At 38.8% G+C, this 20,593-nt stretch overlaps 3 protein-coding genes across 10 annotated transcripts in view; all 3 read right to left on the bottom strand.

The window, feature by feature from the left end:
- kif13a (kinesin family member 13A) overlaps positions 1-3,052 on the bottom strand; it is a 45,143-nt gene extending 42,091 nt beyond the window's left edge. For 4 of the 7 annotated variants that reach the window (XM_028470231.1, XM_028470234.1, XM_028470235.1 and 1 more), the window contains exons 1-2: positions 2,701-3,051; positions 2,448-2,538 (exon numbers count right to left, since the gene is read on the bottom strand). In XM_028470231.1, the coding sequence (XP_028326032.1) occupies positions 2,448-2,538; positions 2,701-2,755 (146 nt within the window). In that variant the 5' untranslated portion in view covers positions 2,756-3,051. Of the gene's footprint in view, positions 1-2,447; positions 2,539-2,700 lie in introns of all 7 variants that reach the window. The other 3 variants (XM_028470229.1, XM_028470232.1, XM_028470233.1) reach the window with 1 other exon arrangement.
- Positions 3,053-5,401: 2,349 nt separating this feature from the next.
- Positions 5,402-7,231, bottom strand: LOC114478333 (E3 ubiquitin-protein ligase NHLRC1-like). The gene has a single exon (XM_028471332.1). The coding sequence runs from the start codon at positions 7,229-7,231 to the stop codon at positions 6,029-6,031; it is 1,203 nt and encodes a 400-aa protein (XP_028327133.1). The 3' UTR covers positions 5,402-6,028.
- Positions 7,232-7,982: 751 nt separating this feature from the next.
- On the bottom strand, positions 7,983-19,174 carry ptdss1a (phosphatidylserine synthase 1a). Of its 2 annotated transcripts, none has more exons than XM_028471379.1 (13): positions 18,611-19,174; positions 16,887-16,978; positions 16,126-16,170; positions 15,914-16,038; positions 15,671-15,829; positions 15,341-15,492; positions 14,261-14,402; positions 12,051-12,163; positions 11,883-11,948; positions 11,470-11,569; positions 11,292-11,360; positions 9,618-9,684; positions 7,983-9,479 (listed from the first exon to the last, which is right to left on the bottom strand). In XM_028471379.1, exons 1-13 carry the CDS (start codon positions 18,790-18,792, stop codon positions 9,388-9,390), a joined length of 1,404 nt encoding a protein of 467 aa, XP_028327180.1. In that variant the 5' UTR covers positions 18,793-19,174; the 3' UTR covers positions 7,983-9,387. The 2 variants fall into 2 exon arrangements, with proteins under 2 accessions (XP_028327180.1, XP_028327181.1); XM_028471380.1 differs by having other exon boundaries at positions 9,347-9,476; positions 18,611-18,792.
- Between the last annotated feature and the right edge of the window lie 1,419 nt (positions 19,175-20,593).

The following is a 20,593-nucleotide window of genomic DNA, read 5'->3' as shown; positions in this document are numbered from 1 at the left end:
TATTCGTCTAAAATATTTGATTACATGGCCTACATCATATGCGTGTAAATCTCGTCAGTTCTCCGGTAACGTGTGACACTCCATGCAGAAGACACAACTATGCACAGAATGGAATAAAAATCTTTGACTGCTTTAAATAGCTTTAAACTCTCCAGCCAACAAGCTTTTGTCATTGGTTTGAATGATGTGTAACTACAGAAGCCTCTTTAAGTACAAAACAGCACATTTATGCACACTACACTTCAACACTACAGCATCCACAGCACCTGCGGTTCCTATAAAAAGCCAGCAGTGTGGTCTAACCCCACACTGACAGCAACACAACACAAATTAGCTCTGACTGCCTCAGGCCCATCATTAATCTGCCTACTTTAATATACATCTTCATGTCAAATGACGGCGTTGACCTTCTTCTCCTGCTCCTGAAATTCAACATCAGCTCTGCAAAGCATTACAGTGCTGTTGTTGGTGATCGGTATTGGAAAGTTCACACTAATTGCATAAGATAATATCATGTTGCAAGCAGGTGGGTGACAGACTCTATGTCCTCTACAGCTGCTGCTGCTGCTGCAGTGCGAACCTCTGCAGCAAGACATACAACTTTGAACTTGAAGCATTATTATTATTATTATTATTATTATTATTATTATTATTACAGCTTTCAGGGTCAATTATAGGAGTGAGTATTGGCAAGGATGTTGCAATACGATACGTGTCACGATACTTGGGTCACAATACGATATTATTACGATATCACGATATTCTACCCAGTTAATATCAAAATTAAACGTAGAGATGAAAAATGAAGTTGCTGTATACAGTATGTGCATCAGAAGAAGAAGATAATTCAGAGGACAAATTGAGTCAAAACTATTTGCTTCAAAACATCCTATTTATTATTTATTATTAGTGTTTTTGCACATTTTCACTGAAAAAAAAAAAATGCAGTGTTACACACTGCCATCATAAAATAAAGTGCAACAAGTTTCTTTTCACTGAAACTACAGTGTAGAAGTCTCAAAGTAACCATGACAACATAATGACGGCATTGTAACAACTGTAAGTGAGAACATTAAGGATAAATCACCCTGAGTTACTGATAATGCACAAAAAGTTTAAACACTGATCTGAACAGATTCTATGAAAATAAAATGTCTGTGCATACATAAATATTGCAGGCATTACACACTGCCATCATAAAATCAAGTGCATCAAGTAACCATTGCAACACATTGAAAGCATTGTAACCAGTGAAATAATTTTTTTTTTTAAAAAATATATATATATATATATATATATATATATATATATATATATATATATATATATATGTTTTTTTTCTTAATTTAGAAAAATAATTTTTTTAAATAAAAAAATTATTTAAAATTGGCATCCAAAAAATGGCGACATATCGCGAAATCGCACCAGAAATTCAAGCATGTTTACTGCTGTGTTGCTGTGCAACACAGATTTGTTTTCTACTTTGGTGATATAAAAAATTACAATATCGCCTATATCAATATACATATATTTATAGCTCATTTTGTATTAAAATACTCATTGTAGGAGTCGCTACTTTCACTATTTCTCAGAACAGCATGAAAAGCACAGCTAGATGGATTGCTGAGTGCGTCCTAACCCAGAACTTCCCCTAAACAAGCCACACTACAGAACTCACTCACACGTGCTGTCCCTTATAGTGAAAAAATTGGCAAATATTGTCCAGCTGTTTGTTAATAAATGAACCTGTGTGGCATTTTGCATCAGCAAATTTAACTCGAAATAGTTTTTTTCTGGTCTGACTTAATTCATATTAAAAATACTGAGATTTATATGGTATATACCAGTGGTTCTCGAACTTTTTTGGTTCAAGTACCCCTGTTGTCTATTTATGAATCCAAGTACCCCCTTTTTCCAGATACAGTTTACTCAGAATACTACAAAAAAAAAAAAAAAAAAAAAACTATAGAGGGTAATGATGGAATGAATGAGTGTTAACAGTCATTTCAAAGAATTGAACGTTGTAAATATGTGGAGTGAAATAATATTTAGTGCTTTTTTAACATTTCTGATTATCTCTCACCTGATGTGTGACCCAGACTGACCCTTGTATTTTAATATGTTCACGTTCTAATCAAGATCATTTTCATCATCATAATTATGATTCATTTCGTGATACATCATTTTTGACCAAAAACACACATTTTAAAATCCCCATATTTTTAATGCTTTTATTTATTAATTAGTTTTATTACACTCTCAAGTAACCCCTGTAGTGTCACACGTACCCCCATTTGAGAAACACTGGTACATACCATTTTGAGAAGAAAAAATATAGAGATATGTATTTTGGTCCATATCGCCCAGCCCTAAGACCTTATTTTTTTTAACAGAAAACATCTTATTGGACACAGATACACTCCTGTCATATTCTCAGCCTTGTTTACCTGTTCTCTCCCTTTCCATTTGAGGGTGGTGGGTGCAGGACTGTTTGGTTGTCCTCCATATCCACGACGCATTTTGTATTGAGTTCAATTTCTGCAGATATCAGATCATTTGGACAGAAAAACCTTTATATGAGCTGATCTGAAACTTCCACATCAAGCCTGAGTCGACTTTAGTCAAGACTGAGGCGAAGAAAGCAAACTTCAACATATCAAAGCATGAGGGAATAGAAGCCAAAGGGAAGACATTACTCACCCCTGCGGTTCATGGGCCGGACTCTCACCGCAACTTTTACCTTTGAATCCGACATTTTTTGTCCACTTTTGTGCCCCAGCCTGCTGCGTGTGTGCGGAGCTCAGTGTGTAAACTCACTATATCTCTACCACAGGTCTGGACAAAGCAGACCCTACAAAGTCCACAGCCCGAAAACAAGAAGAAGAAGAAGAAACACGATCATTTCTGCTCCGTAGATCCATCCGAGGACACAGTCCGTCCTAATCCGACACACGGCTCCAGCTCCAGACAGCATCCCCACCGCCATCTTCCGCCGGGAGCACGACTGCGATCCTCAGGCTGGAGAGGCTGGGCCACAGTGGAGGACAGGGCTGGAGCACCGCGCTGAGGGAGCAGGGGTTCGAACCCAGGCTGTGACGGTGGAGGAGGCGTGGGAAGGGTTCACCCATTAGCCTCACACCTACACCACTTTATATATACATCTCTCTTTCTCTGTGTGTGTTTTCTACTAAACACAGTCAATTAAAACCAACATTGAAATACGTTTACTGTTGACTTTTCAAATTAAAGAAGTTCTTTTGTTCCACAAAAAAGGAAATGTTCATGTTAATTCATAATATACTGTTATACAATGTGACAATAGTCATCAGTAAATGTAGAATTAATTACATTACGTTCAGTTATTATTTTACTCTAGAAAACTGTTAACAGAAGAATTAGTCAGTGATAGTTTTACCAATCCACCATCCATTCATCTATCCATCCATCCATCTATTTATCCATCCATTCATCTATCCATCCATCCATCTATTTATCCATCCATTCATCCATCCATCTATTTATCCATCCATTCATCCATCCATCCATCCATCTATTTATCCATCCATTCATCCATCCATCTATTTATCCATCCATTCATCCATCCATCCATCCATCTATTTATCCATCCATTCATCCATCCATCTATTTATCCATCCATCCATCCATCTATTTATCCATCCATTCATCTATCCATCCATCCATCTAGTTATCCATCCATTGATCTATCCATCCATCCATCTATTTATCCATCCATTCATCTATCCATCCATCCAACTATTTATCCATCCATTCATCTATCCATCCATCCATCTATTTATCCATCCATTCATCTATCCATCCATCTATTTATCCATCCATTCATCTATCCATCCATCCATCTATTTATCCATCCATTCATCTATCCATCCATCCATCTATTTATCCATCCATTCATCTATCCATCCATTCATCTATCCATTAATGCATCCACCCATATATCCATCCATTCATCTATCTATCTATTCATTCACCTATACATCAATTCAGCTATCCATCCATGTAACCATTCATCTATCCACCCATCCATCTATCAGTTCATCTATCTATCCATCCATCCACCCACCCATGCATCTATCCGTTAATCCATCCATCTATCAATTCATCCACCAATCTATCCATCCATCCATCAATTTATCCATCCATCCATCCATCCAAATCCCTATGTATTTATGCGAGAGAGTAAACACTAAATGCAGTGTGTGTGTTTGCGTGTGTGTGTGTGTGTGTGTGCGTGTATGTGTGTGTGTGTGTGTGTGTTTGCATGTGTGTGTGTGTGTGTGTGTGTGTGTGTGTGTGTGTGTGCGCGTGTGTGTGTGTAATGTCAATCATTTCGTAACACTAGTGAGACATTCAGCACATTTTACTTTATTTTGATTAACACATTTTTGAAAATCAAACAAATAAACTGTACGGCCTGTAAATATTTTGGCATTAATTTTTTGCCTAAATGCATGTGTTAAATTATCGATCTCTTTTAATTTTTAAAGAACAATTGAATGACAGTGAATATCTCATATTGACACTGGAATTTTCCCTTTAGCCTCATTCAGAGGGTCACAGTTGAAACACTTTTGTTTCCCCCCTCCCTTGGTATTCCACATTTTGTAAAAAGTCAGCTCCAAACAGGCGAGTTGGATTTTTCTCGCTGCTTGACGCCACTTAGCAGTAACTCCTCCTCCTGACAATCATGGCTCCTCCTACCCTATAGAAGAATGTGAGCTCCTCCCTCTCAAAATGCCTACAGCTAAAACAAACAGATATCAGATATGTAAAGCTACATACACAAAATGTGTTCTCTGTATTTAACCTCTCCCTGAGAAGCAGTGGGCAGCCACGGTGTAGGCCCAGGGAGCAGTTACAATCAGTTCCATTTTTAGTATCCGTTATACCGACTCGTATCGCCTTTGAGATGATCTGACGTGTTTTTGACCCAGTACAATGCAGCGTTTGGACAAAACAGTGGACTAATGAGTAGTGGAGAGGAGGAGAAGAAAGTGACTTAGCAGCTCTGGTGAGTGTTTGAAGCAGCTGACTCAGATGATTGACTCTGCAACTGCTGCCGCACACACACCCTGAAACAGTGTTTGTCAGACTCACAATCCCAATAGCCACTTAAATAACCATGTATTTTACTGTAATGTGCAGTTTTTTTTGGCTAAAACCAATAACAAGTGTGTGGATAGCAAAAGAAAATCGCCAGTGATCGGCTGTTGTGTGGAGTCGGCGTCTACAGACACGCCTACTCATGAATATGCATAAGTAGGCCCCAAAACAGCCTGTTTTTAGAACTGCTCAGAAAGTCACTTTTCAGAGGGCTAAAACTCTGGAGAACTGGCGAGTTTGGGAAAATAAACCTTAAATACTATGTTGTTGGGGTTCTTAGAACAAATGGAGATGGGTGAGAAATAGCATCATACTGGACCTTTTAAGTTAATCATTTTGGTAAACAAAGGCATAACTGTTCCATATACGACATTTTTCACTGTTTTTCTTTGCAAAAACAAAGAAAAAAATAATTAATCAGGATAAACACAAATTCTGTGCAATAACGTGCTAATTCAGTGTGTTGTTTACAAATTCACAAGATTTATTTAATCACAATTAAAGTTGTTTTTAATGTTTTTAATATTAATAATTTCACACTTACAGCTATCAATCTATCTTCTGATGGACTTGGCTCTTTTTTCAGGGTCGGGGGGGATAGATTCACACCTCTAACATATATATTATTTTTTTTAATTTAGAATACATATTATAGTATATCTATTTGTCTGTCATCCATCCGTCTATCTATCCATATATATGTGTTGTATATGTGCAAATGACACACTAAAAAATGGCCTTTGGTCAATCCATTTTTCAACAAAGGTTCACTTGAAAAGTTCTACAAATATTGGGTTGCACTTCAGACCTGACAAACAAATACACTTGACCTTCAACGTTGATCTGTTCTCCTCAGCTAGCTACCATACGTCTGTTCTTCCACAGACTATAGATCTGGTTCAGTAGAATAAATCTTCACTGTATGGTCACCATCCACAACAATGAGTTTGTTGTTTAGTGAGACCAATCCAACAGGACGCACAAGGTGGTCTCCCGCTAAAGGTGTTAGGACTGGACCATTCTGTAGCTTCCCCAAACTACAGATCATTCCCTGATCAGAGTCGCAGACGATCACACCTCCATCTTTGTCGAAGGCCACACCTGATGTGTTCAGTCTCAAAGTGAACTGCAGGCTAAGGCTGAAGCTGTCAATCTGATGAAGGGGATGGAAATCTGGGGATAACACCGTTAGACGACTGTTCTGGGATCCTTGTGTTGTAGTTGAATGCTCTATCACTGCAATGTTCCCAGTTGATTCACAGACAGCCATGGCTTTAGGCTGCTGAAGGTCAGATATGACTGTCCGATTCTCTAGAGTGACACCATGACCATAGTCCACCTGTACCTGGCTCAGTGTGCCAGCCTGGACATCTGAGACCAGAATACGTCCACATCTGTCTACGTTCACAGCCCAGGGTAGCTGAAAAGTATCTCTGACGGTCAGCACATGGTTTCCTCTGGAGGTGAAGATCTTTACAGCGTGATCACCTGCATCTGTCACCACAACGTACCCACTAGGAGTCACTGCCACGTCAACCGGGTACCGAATCTCCTCAGCGGCATCCCCTCTCTTTCCAAAACTACGCAGCTTCTTTCCTTGAGGACTGAACACCACCACCCTCTTCTCTCCATCATGCACCACCACAATTGTCCCTGCAGTTCCCAAAACAGCTAGTCCAGTGGGATTAATGAGAGTTCCCCATCCACCAAACGCAGAATGGAGATGCAGAGGTTTGCATGCGAGACCTCCAGGGACTAAAGGTTTTCCTTTGGATTGGTTAGTGGATGTGGGATTCCGATACAACAGGAGCTCCTGCAGGTCACTCAGGACCTGACATTGAGAGATGTTGTCAACACTGCACAGCTGTCGACAGAACGGGCACTCCAGCTTCCTTAGGAGAGGGTGGGACAAAGCTGTGATGCATTCCAGGCAGAGTACATGACCACAGGAGAGGTTCTGCGGTCTGTGTGTTCTCTGCTGAGCGCCAAACCTCTCAAAGCAGACTTTACACTCCAGCAAGTTGATCTGGATCTCTTGCAGTATTCCATCAGGACTCAGACACCCAGGATGTGGAAGACTCTTAGCCATGACGGAAATATCTAAATATCTTTGAAAGCAAAATATTCTTTTCAATAAATTCTATATGCAACGTCCAGAAAGCCAAAGTGAGAGGAAATTATAGAGAGAAGAAGCCATAGAGAAACATGGAGGCATTTGGTGTTTGCAGTAATCCTGTGCATCTAGGCCTCAATCCAACACGTGACCAGCCCCATCCTCCAGTAAGAGACTCTGCTGCCATCCTTTGGAAATCAGCTCACATACAAGCTGCTCATGTCCAGATGCAGCTCTTTTACTCAATGTGTTTGGCAACTGACGCAACTATAAGAAAGAAAAAAAAACCTTCCTGTTTGCATGAATTAAAGAGCACAAAGTGTCAATGTGCAATACTCACACCTATTGGTGACTGTTGACGGGGTTTAGACTGCAGCTTCCTCTGTTCATGGTCACACTGTAGCTTGTATTACTGTAACTTATCAATGGAGCAACTACTACCTTCAAATGAATCTCGTCATAGTTCACCATGAGGCATCTATTTCAGTCTGAGCCTCATGCAGTGCAGACAGAAATCTGATATGAGATAGGCAGTGCTGCTGTCAGCCAATCCAGCACTAGAGTACAAGGTGAAGGTCATTTAAAATGTATTGGAGCTTAGCATGTTGTTCTAATGCATTTACTATAAGTGTATTTTTTTTTAAGAGTGTGGTGGCCTAATATCAAATTATCACAAAACAGGCAAACCTTTGCATTTGTAATTAAAAAAAACACAAAAAACACACAGTTTAGAGAGAAACAGTAACACATTTTAATAGGTTTGATTATTTCACGGTGCAAAATGACTGCAAAAGTTATTTTCAGTTTAATTGTTTTTTGGCAAAGGACATTCAAATCCAATGACAATGTACCATTTACTATGTGAACTGTGGCGCTAATGTAGAGATGAAGACAATGTCTGAAGGGTAAAAGACTTGTACTTCAATGATTCTGGCTGATTAGGTGGGAAGAAAAAATTTGAGTAAAGCACTTAACGCTGAGTATTGATACAAACTGACAAATGATAATAAAACATTAAAAAAAAACATGCACACAGGCACAGTGGGCGACGAGGTGCGTTACAGTGACAGTGAAAGACAATAACCGTAACAACACTGGTGTCTTGCAGGATGGTGTCAAACAAAAACTGCTATACAGCTGTTGTAACATCTTGTCGAAAACACTTCTAGTTTAACACAGCCATGCAAACACAACATCTGCCACAACAAAGTGGTCTGCTGTGGAATAAAGCCACCGGTTCTAAACAGGCAGGCAGACCCTGACGACATGAAGGTTTTACAATGGCCCTCTTTAAAGTCAGTACAAACCGTTTTTAAACAATGAAGAAGAGAAAAAAAATAGCAGCCAGAAATGGACAGGGAGAATAAAACCACTCAAGGTCACACTTTTCCAAACAACATTTAGAGGTTACAAAAAATGTAAAGTATTTTCTCTGCAAAGTGCGTAAACAGTGTGCTTTGCTTTTATACAGGTGGAAAACTTCAGTCTGGGCAGATAATCTCCTTGCTTTGAGATTCTGTCCACATTCAAGTTAAAACGTGTCAATGACAGGCAGTCATCATCTGTCTTCAGAGACGATAAAAGAGATTAGTCTATTAAAGAAACAACACAGAACTTCAGCACTTCTGTGCTATATACATCAAGTCTTCAAATAAAGTGAGATTTCTAAATAATGACTTAACATTGAAATGTGTTGTACCAACATACTGGAGTTCAGGTTGGAGTTTATCAGTCAAATGCACATCAAGGATACTGTATCACAGAATAAATGTTTGTACATAACAGTTCATCGGCTATGGTCATGCACACACATCTAGAATAGGCAGTTTTTTTTGTTGCCACAGCGATCTCTTAAACTCTGCTGCATGCATGCGCGTATATACGACTGCACACAGAGAAACACTCTCAAAAACCTTGGTTCAGTAGTTTAGGAGTTTTTAACACACGCTTTACATGCACTCCCAATAACACTGCATGGACCTGTTTAACCACTTAGTTTCCGCTGGCTTCACTCCCACTGCAGGCAGGTAACGGCTTTCAGGGCGTCTATCACACAGAGAAGTGGTTTGTGTGTTTTTACGCTCCTTTTTGGAGTGAGTTTAGGATCCCGCTGCAGCCAATGGCTCCACTTCTTACTGGCTGTCAAGACCATTGCTGGACTTAATATCCAAGCCTTTTCCTCTTCGTCTGATAGTCGGGCTGTCACCATCCGTGTCATTTTCTGCTGGAGATCAAATGTTTCAAAATAAGAGTTGTCTGCATATTTACAGCAGAGGTCATTCCCTTCCCAAGAAGTAGTCTGAGATTTATCTGTATCTCTTTACAGGCATGCAGTTGATGGATAGCAGAAGGGTTACTGTACCTTTAAATCCTTCTGACACATGGTCAACAAACTCTGTGTAATTATTGTCCTCACATTCGGAATAGCTCTGGTGAAGGAGAGAGAGGTTAGAGCACATGGCACACACCCCTGAGCTACATTTACAGCCCACTGACTGATAAAGTGTCTTTAACAGGAGAAAACCCTGAAAGTTAATCATAAGCGAGAACCCACAGTGTCAGGTAACGGCCTGGTTCATTGGTCTGCAGGTGTGGCTTAAATAAACAGACAAAACACTTCTTTATTATCGCTACATTTAGATCTAACCTGGCTGTTTGTAAATGTCAGTTATATGTATTCATATTATTAAATATGACAATAGATATCTTAAAATCACCTCTTAATGAAGTAGATTTTAAACCTGTTTTTTTGTATTTAAAGGACTTCCTGACCCCAGGACAGTAAAATTAACTTTCTCCCCAATACTAATATAGTAATGTACTTATAATTAGACAATAATTAGTAATTTGTCCAGTTACCAATTAATGGTTTTGTATTCCCAAGGTTTAAAGCTGCTGCCCCCAACAATTTCTTTATTAGATGAAATCACAGTGTAGCGTACGCCTCATAGATCAATATATCAATTATCATTTACTCCCAAAAAAGGTCAAAATGTCTGCTTGAAAGTTTGTTTTCATTTCCCCCTTAAATACTCCATTTCTCATCATTTTTCCACGCAATGTATTGTGGGATGTGGGTTCTTGTAATCAACAATATGTTTCTACTTCTTGGGTTTTTAAACAGACAAGGACAGTGATTAGCTTGACACCATTTTGTCTGTCGTTTGTTCTCAGTATTCCCTGTGATACGAGAACCAAGTAAAAATACTTCTATGCACCCGTCTCCGCGACTCCACATCCCATAATGCAATGTGCTAAGTGTTTAGGGTGCAGATAAAAACAAATTTTAAAGTGGGAATTTCAACCTTTTTCCTTCTTTTTGGAGTGAATGATGTTTGATTCATTAATCTTCGAGGCGTGCACTATGATTTTATCTAATAAAAAAATTATTGGGGGTAACAACTTTATTTTTTAAAATCTTTTGTTGTAAATAAACTAGTAACAATTCAGTTTTTCTTTATGCATCAGTTTACATCTTTCCAAATGAGTTTTTAACTCCATCAATAGACGACAACAGACAACAGTGTGTTTTTGTCTCAATGGACATATTTTCCCCATCAGCCTGAACTCTTTACAGAGGAACTACTTTTTGTTTCTTCAGCATTAAAAGGGTCAAGCCTATCGTAGCTCATTGAGGGTAGAAAACAGGCAGCCAGTCCAACTGCCTTCTATTTAACCTGGAGATCTGAATGAATTTTACTCAGTGCTCCACAGAGCAGTGGAACCATGGGTAACATGGGATGGAAGTGAAAGAGAAGACTGAGAGGAGGTAAACTTTCTGCATCCTTGAGGTTCTCCCCCCCACACAGAGGAATTAAATAATATGCACTTCAATGCAGAGAAAAATACCTCAACAAAAATACAAATAGACAGTAAAGAATAAAATTAAAGAAAAATGTGAACATTTAATTCATCATGAACATTCCTTTCAAAGAGGCTGTTTATGATGATAAATAACTGTTTGAAAGGACAGTCGTCGTAAGTCTGCAGTGGGTTCATGGAAAAGCACTTATAATAGCTAAAGCTATAAACATACCTTTCCCCTTGGACCATATGTCTCTGCATACCACACCATCCAATAGAGGCACAGGAACGTAATGAAGGCCTATAGAAGAACAAAGGAATTAGTCTGCCTAATGTTTCATTTTAAAAATGAGCACAAATCAACACAATGGTTAATGTATATTTGTTAAAAGTTATGGGTTTATCCTTACCAAACACAACAGCCAGAGAATCACGTAGAGGATCTGTGTTTTTGAGAACAAGTCCTGTCCGAACTTAATGCACGCCAAGGCCTCCAGGAATGCTATTGCCCTATCAATGAGGAGAGAAGAAGAACAGACGCACGCAGCTGAAACTTTTTAAACACTCGCTGCAGCCTGTCTGATAACCGTCACAAGTCTGATTGTAGTTTTCATCTGCAAACTGTGATTTGGAACATCTCAACTGAAACAAACAGCAAAGCCACCATGAAGATCTGTGAACAGTGGTTATAGTAAACATCACCTCTTATCTGACAACACTGCCCGTGCCTCTCATGTTGTTTACATACAACATGTTTTAGTGAGTTCTAAAACACAACCTTCTACCTGAGCATGTATCGGAGTATTTATACAGCTTTACGTACCCAAAGACCCAGCACTGCGTCCCAACTCTTTTGCACTGTGTGTCCGTAAGGTACGCATAATACTGCCTGCAACAGAGACAACACAGGTTAGCAACACTATACGACCCACATCTACAGCATGTCCAGTTTCTCACATGCACCAGCCAGTCAGAGCAGATGACTGTGTACCTCACTGTAGGAGCAGTGATGATGCCCACAAACAGAATTCGACACCAACTCAGAGCGTGGCTCGCAGGAAACACAAAGATGTGTTTGAGGAAGAAGGTGTTCAACTCTGTTAGCTGTGAAAAAAAGAAAACACAAAAGATGTTCAATGAATATGTATGTAAAGTAGAACATAAAAGTCCACCATCAGCTCTCTGTATTCTGAGTCACAACGTTCACTTGACAGTTCAAGCAAATAACAATGACGGCATCTGTATAAGGCAGTTATTGAAAGTCTGTCTTTAATGACAAAAAACAGCTCAGCTGAAAGACTGACTGACTGCAACTTTGTTTTTGAGTATTTTTTTTTTATTTACATTGAATTCCAGAAATACATTTTGCACATGTTTGCCTTTTCTTATTTTCTTATCTTATCAGAAGCTTTACAGTCCTTACATGGTGACAGTTACGTGTTTTGCTTCTTTGTCTTACATTTTTTCTCTACTGTGTATGACAGAGGGAGATTTTTAATCATGTTATTGTTGATTTAATGCTTTTATTGCTGGTTTTAAATGTTTTTACTGATGATTTTAATGTTATTATTGCTTTTTAGGCTGTTGAATGTTTTCTGTTGCACTTTTTGATCATGTGAAGCACATTGAATTGCCTTGTGTATGAAATGCGCTATACAAATAAATCTGCCTTGCATCGTATTTTGGGTATTATAAGAATTTGTGTTCATTTACAGTATATATCAATTAGTTCATTTATTGGTCGATATAACGGTTCTCTGCTTTGTAGAACCCCCAATATCGGTATTGGCCCTAAAAACCCCATATTGCTCGGCTCTACTTGGGTAAAAATATAGGGGCAGTTCGATACTTTGGACAACATTTTCCACACCATCCATGTGTAGGTTAGTGTAATAAGCCACGTATTGTACTGTACAAAGCTCTTACATCCCTCCATAGAAACAGGACTCCTACATTAGGTAAAGATGATTCATGATGCACTGTTTGGTGCAAACATGGCCTTGACACTCCTTAGCCTTAGATCAAGCATCTTAGGGATTTGCTGGACAAAGACCTTTGATCCATGGAGGTCCATCTGTACAATTGACAGTACTGATATAATGTACTTTGATCTTTTAAGACCAGATACCACGGCACACCCTTAGAGCCCTGTGCATACAAGTCAGGGTTGGCTTTGGCAATGAAAAGGAAGTGTAAACATTGTCAGGTAAGTAGTATCCAGTGTTGTGACCGATGCGCAAATTCAAATATCTACTATATTTACTGTACTTGTGGATTTAAAAAGGAGAACATTTTATTGCTCTTCTCATACTGGTCTGCCTTTGTTTCACGGGATTAAAATCCATCACAGCATAATTAAGATATAATATTTATTCAGTGTGATGGACCGGCGCCCTGTTCAGGGTGTGCCCTCACCTAGCGCCCAATGACAGCTGAAGACGGGTTGGAAAATAGATGGATGGAACATTTATTCAAAGCACTTTATGTCAAGTTATTTCAGTGAAATAGATATAGTTGTTAGTTACCACCAAATATACTAAAATCTGGATAATCCTTGCTGGCTATTTAAATCCTATTTGCTCTATTTTTTAGTCCATTGTGGTTTATAAAAGAAACAGTCAAACTGTTTTGGGAGGATTAAGACATTTAAGAAATGGCAAAAATATGTTTAATGTGATTTATTTCAAAACTAGCAGAGTTCAACACCAGTAAAACTGTGTTATCTACAGTGTTAGTCAGACATGGATAAACATCTTGGCAACACAAACAGCCGCCCACTGTGAGGGAGAACTTGTTTCTGCATCAGTCCGAGTGGTTGAACTGTTCGTCCTACTCTTCAACTCATTACTCATGAATGAGCAATGATCATTAAAGGCCGGGAAGGGAAGCTGCTAAAGTACCAGAAGAAAGGAGGAGGGGCCTAATTTTATCACTCAACAAAATGAATCAAACAAAAGCTTCTTGAACATTTATGATACAGATTCACTCTTCCAGAGCTTCTCAGGCTACTTTACTAAAGTAATCCATGAAAGTTCACTTATACAGGATTAACTGATCATATAAAGACAGCAAGGCGCATTATACAGATCTGTGTAAAACGGGTCTAAATTGGATTAAATGAGACTTAGCTCATAGGATGATCCCCACGGGTCAGTGGTTTGTCACCCTGAGCTGTGGTGAGAGGATTCCTGCCTGACTCACCTGCCATATGATCATGAACAGATAGACGCCCATCACCCGCTGCAGGGAAGACTTCGGGTCCAGCCAGCGAACGTACGTCCAGCTTGCAGGCGTGAACTGCAGCGCGGCTCGTTTGATCTTCCCCGTTGTGGTGTGGATGTCTCTGGGTTGGGACGTGTTAAAAAGGAGGATTACAAAGCCTTGCAGATAGATTTACAACAGCCAGTGGGTTGGTTGAGGGCACAAAGCTAAACAGACGAACGCATCGCTCCCACTTAAATATTTAGGTCCACTACTCCTTGATAAGTTTGGGAGGAATTTTCTTCATTGATCAGGTGGCATTCAACGGGTCTTACTTCTCAAAAACAGCAATTACAGTAAACATTACCTGAAATGCTAAATATTCCATAGTTATTTCATTTACTTTTAGTTTAGTATCTCTAGAAATACAACATCATAAAAGTTGTGTAACATTGTGCTTTAACCTGCAGAATGAAAGGCTCCTTGAAGGAACTAGATAATAAAACAGAGCATTTCTTAGCATGTGATGTCACAACAAAAGTTTACAATTAATGTTTGAAATGACTGATATTGTACTGCCAGTGCTAAACACAGATACAATACATGACTAAATTGGGACTGATCTGCTTAATAAACATGAAGTCACTCCACCTATTACTTGAGATCATTTAATTTATGAATGGTGGGCATATTACATTTAGCATTTTTTCTAAAGGACAAAAAAAAGACATACTTAAACATACAATAAATAAATAAATACTTAGACATACTTACTACTTTCACTCTCATGTTGATACTACAATAACTCAGTTGTACTAATACCTATAGTGTTCAAAATTCTTCGAGAGAAACTTCAGAATGTTAGCTTTCAAAAGAGATCATCACCATGCATGTGCACCAAACACAGTTATTCCAATTTGGGAATGTCTTAGACAGGCGTTTTTCTGAAATCTAGGTGGACCTTAAGGGTTTACATTTAACATTTTTCATAAAGGACAAAAAAAACCTTAAAAAGACATACATAAACATGCTAAAAGATACTTAGAGATGTACAATAAATAAATAAATACATAGTCATACTTAATACTGGCCCAATGGTAGGTCCTCATCTCCAAAAAGCGGCAGACTGTCATGCCAAGCCAGATCCCACCTCCGTTACACAGTAGAATGTCAAGAATCACTTGGTCCCACCAACACTCAGCAAAGTTAGGAAGCAGATGCATGAAGAAAAGCTGCAGGTAAAGGTAAACAACACAGCATCTGTATGATCTGGCTTAATAAAGTTTTTAAATCAAAACAATGAACATTTCAGGCAGAACAATCAAAGAATCAGTCGTCTACATCTTACTGTATTTATTGGAAAGAATAAAAGGGAAAAAGATGCTGGCAGAAGTCTATCAGCCTCTTTACCTCAGTCAGTTCCCAGGTAATACTGATGGTCCAGCACAGGCCATAGCTACGGATGAGGAGGGCCTTCATGCCCCAGCCCCAGAAGTGGCTGAATGCAAATATGTCAAAATGACTGAGGATTCTCTCCCAGGTGATGACGTGGCAGTTCACAGCGTACTCCTGCAGCAGAGGAGACTCGTTACAATGAGTGATTACCTCCTGACAGTGAGCATTTTTTTTTTACTGTAAGCCTGCATTACGTACCATAATGTCTGCTTCTCTTTTAGCGTAGCGCAGGTTTGGATCCAACCAGTACATGAGCTGCTTCACCTGATGCCAGTTGAGGAAGATGATGAAAACTAAGAACAGGAAGTAGAGAACACTGAGACCTAAAAAGCAGAAGGACACAAAATTAATCAAACATCAGATCATTTACAAAGACTCTCTCTCTTCACATATGATGAGAAAACACTAACCAAACACTATCCGCCAGATCGCTGGATGAGGTCTGGTAAAAGGACCTAAAGAAAAAGCATGAATATAATATTAACAGGTCAGATATATCACATAAAAGCTATTGGTTTATCTTCTCATTACATCGATACAACCACACTACTTAACTCTGGTCTGTCGTCTTTTGTTGTCTTGCCTAAAATACTTTTTATGACATAACTTTTCAGCTTCTGAAAGCTCAGTTCCTTAACTTCCTCTGACATCGAGACCTTCATTAGAGCTTATATGAAGCTAAAATCCTCTATTAGGAAAGTTTTAAAGTATTTTTTATTTTTTTATCTTAAACTAATACTGTATATAAGTACTAGGAAAAATGCTTATTGTAGTCGATTTGCAGTGAGAAATAAGGACTTTTTACCACATAACGTTTCTCCAAACCCAGTTGCAGAAACCATAAAATAAAATCTCCATAATTTGTAGTTTGAAAAAGAAAAGTAATTCTTATGCTAGCAGCTGAAAAAGGGAAACAATTATGCAATCAATAGGCACAGAGCACAAGTTCACGCTCAATATGGGTACATCCCTAATTTAGCATGCTTAATATTTATTAGAATGTTGTTTTTGATAGAAAACTGTAAATTATACTATAAAGCAAACAGTTTTGCAAACTATAAAGCAAAACTGGGAACCATATGCTTCCAGATGGAATAAAATCTTCTGGATGAATGAAGATAAGGAAAAAAAGCTTAAGTCTCATGAATGCAGTCATCCAGTTTTGTCTTACCATTGGGAAACGCCAAAACACTGATGATCAGGAAGAAGGAGATGACCAGAATAAGCCCCACCCAGAGATTATTGTCAGGATTTCCATCATCCCTACAGACAGGAAAGACTCAAGTTAAGGTCAACAGCAACACTAATTACAGTGAAAGGAAAACCCTGCGTTTGTAATGTAAGGCCATTAGCTTACTGTGTGTTTTTGGGACTGATATAGTTGAACATAAGTTATAGACTATGTCTTTGGATTTTACTTAAAGATGCAGTCTCCAGTTTTGAAAAGCTAGCATGATTTGAGCCAGCGAGACCTCTTCTAAGCTCCACCCCCTCCAGTATATTCCACCAGGGATCCATAAAAAAGCTACACCCACACAAGAATGAACGCGCATCTGTTGAAAGACCAAAGTGTTTCTGAACAGGATTGCGAACTGCTGCTACCAATAGTATCTAGCTGCAGCCCCGGAGCGGAAGCCCCTGACAAGACACAAGCCTCTGGCTGAACGAATGTGCCCCTGGCATGACAGCAGAAGATATTTTTCAAGAAAAACTCTATAGATACGTTAAACGTACCCATAACCCCCCTATGGGTACGTTTCCGGACCTTTTCTACATAAGTGTAATGTGCCTGGGTTTTCACCGTGTCAGGATGGCCGAGTGGTCTAAGGCGCCGCACTGAAGGTTTCTTCCTTCCGCTAATGTGTGTTCGAATCTCACTTTTGACATATACATTTTTTCATTTTAACATGTTTAACACGGCAAATTCCATCTTTAAACATACATATCCAGCAAAAATAAACATTTCAGGGTTAGGGATAGAGCTAAAATACAACAACTTTAAGTCACGTGGTGCACCTATCACGTGATCTAAACTGGCCAATGAGGGGCACTGCATATGCATAAAGTGGCTGTGGCTATAGATACGTTTAACGTATCCATAGCCACGGCCATTTTTCAATGCGACAAACCTCGAATTTCGCCAGGAAGTGGAGGCGGTAGCAGCTAGGGTTAAGGTTGGTAAAACAGAAAGGTAAGTATTGCAATTAAGTTCCAAATTTGCCAGAACAGTGGATAGGGTTGCTGGTATTCTACGTCACTTCCGTCCAGCCAGAGGCTTGTGTCTCTTCAGGGGCTTCCACATATGGGCTGCAGCTGAATACTACTCGCTGAAATTCAAAGAACTAGCAAATCATTACTTCTGCATAACCAAACTTGTGGATGGTAATTTAAAAGTTATGCTATCCAAGGAAAAGGCAATATAAATAATAAAATTTGCAAAAAAAGTTACAGTAAATTATAAAAATAATAAGAGCCTGGTTAAGTTGTGAACCACAGCGCCCCCTAACACACAGAGGTTGAAATGCATCATTTTTTTAAACAGTGGGTGTTGTGAAGCATGTTTAACTGTACATCATTATATGTTCTCCACAGCAGCACTTATGTATGATTAAATCCAATGTGAATTTATGTTACTGTGAAATTACACAAAACTATGAGTGAAGATATTTTACCGTGAAATTCAGGTTTGGGGTTGTTGACACTTGGTCAACACAAGAAGCGCTAAACTATTCAAATACCAACACAGCTCTGTTTAAAAGCCTTTATTTATGTGGTTAGTCACAGTGTGAGGAACACTAGGGTGGTGATGCTAATGCTAGCTGAGCTGCCTCTGGCTCACAGCATCACTGCTAGCACTGCTAGGCTAGCTGAGCTAGCTAGCGAGGCTCACTTTACCTCGTAAAGGCGAAGTACATCAGACTGAGCACCGTGCACGTCAGCAAAGTGATGGTGTGCGGCCTGTAGAAGAACTCGATGGTGATATCCTCCACCTGCTGCTCGTTAATCATTCGGAAATGCATCCTGTAGTTGACATCATCCTTGCTTAAGGTGTGGGATCCGCTATACACGGACGCCATGGCTGGACGCAGCAGCAGCAGCAGCTCTAGCTCTCACTGAGGCATGAGAACGTGATCCACCTACACCACCCACAGCACTGGGATCACTTTAAACTAATGGATTGTGCTCCATGATGAGGCAGAGCAGGATGAAGACAGGGGACAGTATGAGGCACCCTGTCCGGTGTCCACTACACCCTCTGATTGGTTGGTGTGTGTGTGAGGAGTGTCCCAGTGCGGAAGAATTCATGTTTATGGACCCCGGTCACCACGTCCTGTTGACTATTCACAACAAGGACAGTTAGGCTCCTAAAATATCTATCTAAACCCTGTGTGGAGTACTCATTAAACTAAATGTAGTGCACACACTCACTAATAATATATGAAAGAGTATTTCCTGAATATCTGCGGTATTCGTCTTTTTTCTCAGATTGATTTCCTCTTTCTCACTTTTATAGTATTTGTCTCCCCCTTGTGGTTGAACATGGTTTCACATGGATTTCAATCTGAGCGCATACACTTCTCATTTTAAAGCTGGGGTCACTAACCTTTGTGAAACTACAGGGGTACTTCATATCAAAGGTACTGAGTAATCCAGTTTGAAAAAGCACTTCTTAAATACTACATATTCAGGGCTTGACTTGAATTAGAGGGTAAGATAATAAGGAAGACTAGCAGTAACTTCAAAAAGGTAGGACTGTTTTAAGCCTCAACATGCAACACTTTATTTCTCCGAATGTATGCATTTGTTTCATATTCACTCTTTTGGAAATAGTCATGTTCCTATTTTACTCGCCAATAATATACTGTATGACTTTTAACTAATGCAACATTAGTACAATTTAATAATTATGTAATATTTTGCAAAAATCCATGTGTGCTTTTTTTTTTAAATCACAACCCATACACCAAATCTGATTCACTTAAAAACATTTGTTGCATTGTCTGTTTTTTTTTTTTTTTAAAAATTTCATTTTAAATTATTATTATTTTAACATCTTGAATATGTAGATATATTTGTGGATCTGAAAAACACGTGAAAATCGCTGATGTATTTGTGGATCTAAAAAAAAAAAAACACATACACACACATTGTAAAGATCTAAAAAAAAATAAAATAAATAAACATGTGAAAGTCTAAAAAATACATGTGAAAATTGTTGATGTGTTTGTGGGTTTGAAAAACATGTGAAAATCTGAAAAATACATGTGAAAATTGTGGACATATTTTTGAAACAAATCTCTCTCCATATGACTACACCTGTCATCTGTGTTTATCTTTGGTGACTATATAGTGCTCCTCACATTGGTGATGGTGACCCCTGAGCTAAACATTGACAGAGCACATTACTTCTGGATATAGACTTTGCATTTGTTTTGTTATCAGTGTCAAAAATGTATTGCCAAAAGATGCCAAGACACATAGGCAGTATTGAACCCACAACCTTTCAATCAGAAGATGACCCCCTCTAATAAATGAGCTAAGGTTGCCCATGGTTCACATTGTAGTGTAGGAATGTGAAAAAAAAGGCATTCTAATGTTAATTTTACATCTCAATTTCTGACACAATTTCTCTGTGGTGCATGTGATTATGACTTCTTTTCGCTCATTATAGGAATTCTACTGCGGCAATGATTAGTCAATAAATAAAAAATGTCAAACATTAATTCATCCAGAACTATTTTATCATGGAAAGTCTGTTAGCGCTTAAAGGCAGATTTCAGCCGTCAAAAATTCAGTTATTAAGACAAAAAAAAATAGAAATGCACATTATTTTACCGAGACAGCATGGGGATGTTGGAGATTTGTTCATAACAATTA

Source organism: Gouania willdenowi, chromosome 16 (assembly GCF_900634775.1).
Source record: "Gouania willdenowi chromosome 16, fGouWil2.1, whole genome shotgun sequence".
Lineage (NCBI taxonomy): Eukaryota > Metazoa > Chordata > Actinopteri > Blenniiformes > Gobiesocidae > Gouania > Gouania willdenowi.
This window is presented reverse-complemented; position numbering and strand designations above follow the sequence as displayed.

Bases quoted from the DNA above. Each gene is read 5' to 3' on its own strand.
- LOC114478333 (XM_028471332.1), bottom strand. From the start codon at position 7,231: ATGGCTAAGAGTCTTCCACATCCTGGGTGTCTGAGTCCTGATGGAATA.
- ptdss1a (XM_028471379.1), bottom strand. From the start codon at position 18,792: ATGGCGTCCGTGTATAGCGGATCCCACACCTTAAGCAAGGATGATGTC. The intron at 14,403-15,340 runs GTATGACTATGT...GTCCCAACCCAG, and splicing joins TACCATTGGGCCAGTATTAA to AGACATCCACACCACAACGG. The intron at 9,685-11,291 runs GTATGTTTATAG...CTCCTTCACCAG, and splicing joins CATATGGTCCAAGGGGAAAG to AGCTATTCCGAATGTGAGGA.